This window comes from Hippoglossus stenolepis, chromosome 19, assembly GCF_022539355.2.
Source record: "Hippoglossus stenolepis isolate QCI-W04-F060 chromosome 19, HSTE1.2, whole genome shotgun sequence".
In the NCBI taxonomy this organism is placed as follows: domain Eukaryota; kingdom Metazoa; phylum Chordata; class Actinopteri; order Pleuronectiformes; family Pleuronectidae; genus Hippoglossus; species Hippoglossus stenolepis.
In genome coordinates this window covers 15,091,471-15,096,521 of record NC_061501.1, presented here as the reverse complement: position 1 = coordinate 15,096,521, position 5,051 = coordinate 15,091,471, and the positions used below count along the sequence as shown (strand labels likewise).

The 5,051-nt window shown below is 41.9% G+C and overlaps 1 protein-coding gene across 1 annotated transcript; it reads right to left on the bottom strand.

Moving 5' to 3' along the window:
- Nucleotides 1-3,841: 3,841 nt before the first annotated feature.
- Nucleotides 3,842-5,051, bottom strand: sox32 (SRY-box transcription factor 32). Its single transcript, XM_035142806.2, has 2 exons — nt 4,745-5,051; nt 3,842-4,518 (listed from the first exon to the last, which is right to left on the bottom strand). The coding sequence occupies exons 1-2, from the start codon at nt 5,049-5,051 to the stop codon at nt 3,842-3,844; spliced, it is 984 nt and encodes a 327-aa protein (XP_034998697.2).

Sequence of the window (5,051 nt, the reverse complement as noted above, 5' to 3'; positions counted from 1 at the left end):
TGGGACTTTCGTTCACGGCGGAGGCGTGACGACACAAACTATGATCAAATATTTATCACACAACTTGGAATGTTATGCATTTTTAGACTGGAAATCTTCAGTCACCTTTATTTTCCATTTGAAGATTTCAGATTTAGTAGAAAGGTTTTCATGACGACACACTCGTGTAGAAATTACTTCAAAAGCCAACTCTTCATACAAATTAATATGGGTTATTCAGTGTACAAGGTATATATATATGTGTGTGTGTGTGTGTGTCCCTTTTACACACAAACCAAATTCAATTCAAATTAGTCTAAGACAAATATCCCAGTATGAATGGGGAAAAAAAGATTTAAACTTTTCCTTTTTTAACCTCTGGAAATAAAAAATATATAAAAGGAAAGAGACTGTTTTATTCAAGATGCAGCGGGTGTATAAACTGATTTAATCTGAAGTGACACAGACACAAACCTGTAAGAAATCCCTTTGTACCTCTGGTGTGATCAGGTTATAATAATCCGATAGTGCTTGATTAGACTGACTCATAATTAAGTGAGCAGACAGGCACATTCAATTCCAACAGAAGTTTCTCTGAGCTCATGGGAACTCTCGACAGTCGTGGAATAACTTTTTCATTTCCTCCTGCTCACTTTATAATTTATCCAGGATAGGAACCTGTCCAGTGTCACTTCAGACCTCTTCCTGTTTGAGTTTCCTCCTCAGCTGCAGAAAGAGCAGACCTCCCTGCAGGATAAAACTCGGATGAGCACTATCTGCAGAGAGCAGCCTGGGATTTACCCGAACGGCACTCGGCACAGGAAACTATCGGCGATCCTGGTGTAGGAGGTAACACAAGACAAACCTCATCACGGCTCCTGAAATGTCAAGAATGCAAAACCTATTTTTAAGTTTGGATAAAGTCGAGTTAATATTGGACCTGTTTATTCAACGTGTAAAGAGGAAAGTATTTAATGGTTGAGGAATGTCTCTTTCATGTTTGACGTGTTGAGATTCTTCACATTTTTCACCACTGATAAGGTCAAATATTTGTCTGTGGGCACATTTCTGACCTGAGCATCAATTCTTTGAATACTTCAATAGAGAAATAAGTAAATTTAGATCAAAAATATTTGTGAGGATGTTTTAAAGCCTCAATTTAATCTATGAACAATGTGTTTTGCCCTTAAGAAAACCGAGGAGCAAACTGAGAGTATGTGGATTTGTTTGAAATCGTTTCAGTGTAACGTCGCCTCTTCCACATTCACTTTCAGTTGTTTTGTATAATTTCATAAACCAGAAGCCTGTTGAAAACACGGCCTTGTAAATATTTAAAAAACCTCAAGTTTCATAACCCGAAACAGAAGGTATCTGATTTGTCCAGCTGCCATTTCCACCACTGTTTACTGTTGATGATATTTTCACCTGAAACACTGATATCATCCAGTTGTTTTTCCTTCAGGAAGTTCCTGCGACTGCTCATTAATTGTTGCTCGGGGGGCCAAAGTCTGAGAAAAACAAGTCGGACCAACGGCTTCAAGTTCAAGTTCATAAATCAAAGGGGAAAAATAAGGACAGACACGAGCTTTCTGATGTCGTTACATTTTCTCTCTTTCGCATCAAACATTTTTCAGCACATTCTGCGTTTCACGGCGTGTTTTGTAACATCGTCCTGGGAGTTGCACTGACGTCAGATTTCTTCCGCTCATTCAGGTGGCGTCGGACTCTGCAGCAGGTCTTCACTTTCCTAATTAGCTCTTCTGCTGGCTCCTCCGAAGCGAGGTCATCCTTCCCTCCGACGCTGTGCCCGTCCACTTCCTTCCAGCGCGTTAAGATCTGATTTCCATCACAACATTTCCCCCCCTGATATATAAAGAACACATACTGTTTAGTGGAGCACATGTTAAACTAGTTGATTTAGTTCTTCTGAACCTGACGGATCCATCTCGGGCAATCAAGTGACGTGGGTTGTGTTTACAATGGAGTTTTCACACTGTATGTAAATATATTTTTTGATCTAGTGTCATTTCTGTTTGTGAGTGTTTCCTGGACATCATTTTGTAATTGCAGGATTTTTAAAAACATGGGAAAGATGTTAAATGTTGGTAAAGGTTGTGTTGTGAACATTTCTCTTTACAAAAATACCATTAAACATAAACTTTTATGTTGATAAGTTGGTGTCAGTATAAACTAATGTTATTAGCATGTAAATTTTGGCCTTTTCAATGAAAATGATTAAAGTGATAAATCAAGGATTATACTTAAAATGTAATGATAACATGAGTACATTTTCATTTTTAATAAGCTAAAATGTTTGTATTGCAGTTGTGGACATTGTTATCAAGTTTGATGTAACTGCATTATTAAGATAATAATAATATTAATTAAGATAAGTTTGTTGTCTTTTTATAATGATTACATTTTATTGTATTTATTTTTATCATCGGTAACAGTCACCATAAACTCCAGACACGTCAGAAAGTCTGATGGACAGATGTGTCAGATCATGAACTTTATAAAGTGATTACAATATTTTATGTGGGAATTATTTACTTATTGGATGTTAGACAGTCTCTTAACCCTAAACTTAAATTTGTAAATGTGTTTTATTTCTCTACAAACCTGTGCGGTTTCTACATTTGTACTTTTAATGTGAATGAAAATCTCAACAGTTTTGTTGAGACACAACATGTACAAATGGTGTCATTGCATGAAAAATAAATCCATAAATTAGATTTTTTTGTTTTTGTCATTGCTTTTCCCTGAGTGGGATCTTTGAAGAGTTTCATCCCTGCATCACCTGACGTGTCGGAGCGTCCCCCCTCTCTCATGTCTGCTCAGGACAAAGTTCAAGCTCAAGGCTCGGACACAGAAAACACGAGGCCGGGGAAGTAAACATTTTTTGGAAATGGATAAACACTTGGCCGAGAGTTTGGAGATATGTCGATTTTTCGGGACGTATTTTTAGAGCCTTTGTGACATGTTTTAAAATGAAACAGGAAGTTGGGAAGTTTATGTCCCTGACGCCCGCCCTGTTTCCCTCTGTGAGCCAAGAAAGACGTGTGGATGGAGATAAAACAGCGAGTCAACAGATTTGCTTCTGCCACCGGGTTCGTTTGTGTACAGCTGCAATAATATCATCATAACATCATGTGGTCGACAGGAGAAACACTTAAACACAGAGGGTGACACTTTTCTTCTGGTCTTCTATTTAATATTTATTAGCAGCATAAAGACATTCAATTAATGGTTTATAAGACACTATAATCTAATTTTACTTATGTACTTATAAGGACTTTATTAAAGTTTTTTAAAGCAGAGTATTTGTCAACTTCTCCTACAGACGTTAACTGTGTTTTATTATATTTATATTTATTATCTCTTCTGATCTGAGTTCAAATTGTGTGTTAAAGACCATTTCTTAAATGTTTGTATACTGAGACTTACATAAAGTATTGATTATTGTCAGAGGTGTAGGAACAAGAGATAGAAAACTAATGGAGTCACAAAAATCTAAATAAGTCTTGACCACCACATTAGATAACCCCCAGGTGATGTCATCATGGGTTACATCAGGATGAGCTAAGAGAGGCAATGCTTTTAACAAAGTTGCATTCTGGGAAGGGAATCCATTGTTTTTGTGGCCTTGACCCATAATTAGGGTTTTTGGCTGATGTGTATTAATCTGCAGCAGATGGTTTGAAGTTGAATTAGATTTATTTATTGATGCATCATATTTACAATTGAAGACAGTACACATATCGTTTAACACACTTTTTCAACAACACAAATGCACAATATACACTGTCAGCAGTCTTTGTCAAGTGAAATAATTTAAATAAATACACCATCGTCGGTCTCTTCATGACACCGAGCGTCCCTCTCTGTGGCTGCTCTGCTGGTGGTAGCTGCTGGGATCCACTGACTCGGGCCTGTGCGGAGCGGGACCCAGGTACTGTTCGAACTCGCTGCGGTCCAGGTCGTACAGCATGTCCATCTGAACCTGCTCCAGGTAGAACTCCAGGGAGGGCCCGGCCGGACTCAGCGGGCCCCCGTAGACCCTGGACTCCCCCTGCTCGGCGTGGGGCCCTGCGGGGAAGCCGTACTGCACGTGACCCTGCTGACCTCCGAAGTACAGCTGGTGCTCTGCAGGGTAAGCGGCCGGGTTGGAGTACGACACCGGCTTATTGGAGAAAGCTTCTGCTGCTGCTGCTGCTGAGTCTGGGTAAACCAGCGTGTTCTGGTAGCTGCTGTACAGAGGGGTGGTGAAGTTAGCTGGGTAAGAGGGCGAGTTGGGGAAGTTCGGCTGCTGGTTCTGGAGCAGGTAGGTGAGGTTGTAGGGCACCGCAAGGCCCGGGCTGCACAGCGAGGGCATGGAGGCCTCAGCCGTCTGCGGTTTGGAGCTCTTCTTCAGCTGCTTCCTCCGGCGCGGCCTGTACTTGTAGTTGGGATAATCGATGGTGTGCTGGACCCTCAGCCGCTCGGCCTCCTGCATGTAGGGACGCTTCTCAGCCAGGGACATGGCCTTCCAGGTCTTTCCTGCAGGAACACAGTGGAGTTAATGATCTGTTTATTATCTACTGACCAATAACAGATAGTAAAAAGTTAAATGTGGAGTTTAAGATAATTTCTAGGCTGAAGGTCTACAAACATTAACCATTTCATTTACTTTTTAGGAGGAAACGTTGGCCGACCTCTCAGGAGAATTCAATAAAGCAGCTTCTCACGTCAATCACATTTTCCAGGTTATAAATCAAAGTCTTACCGAGTATTTTGCTGAGGTCCGTGTTCTCCAAGTCTGGGTTGAGCTGCGCCAGCCGCCTGCGCTCCTCTTTGGTCCAGATGATGAAGGCGTTCAGGGGCCTCCTCACCCTCATCTGCGCGGAGGAAGACTTGGCCTCGGGGCTGTGGCAGCTGGAGTCCGAGTTCACGGACACTGGGCTGGGGGGCCCCGAGCTCGGGGACCGCACCTGGCTCATCGGCTCCACGTCTGCGGAGCCGGAGTCGTCGCTCTCGAACATGGAGCTGTTTGCGCAGCGCTGGAAGGCAGAGGGGTCGTGGCTGAGACGCAT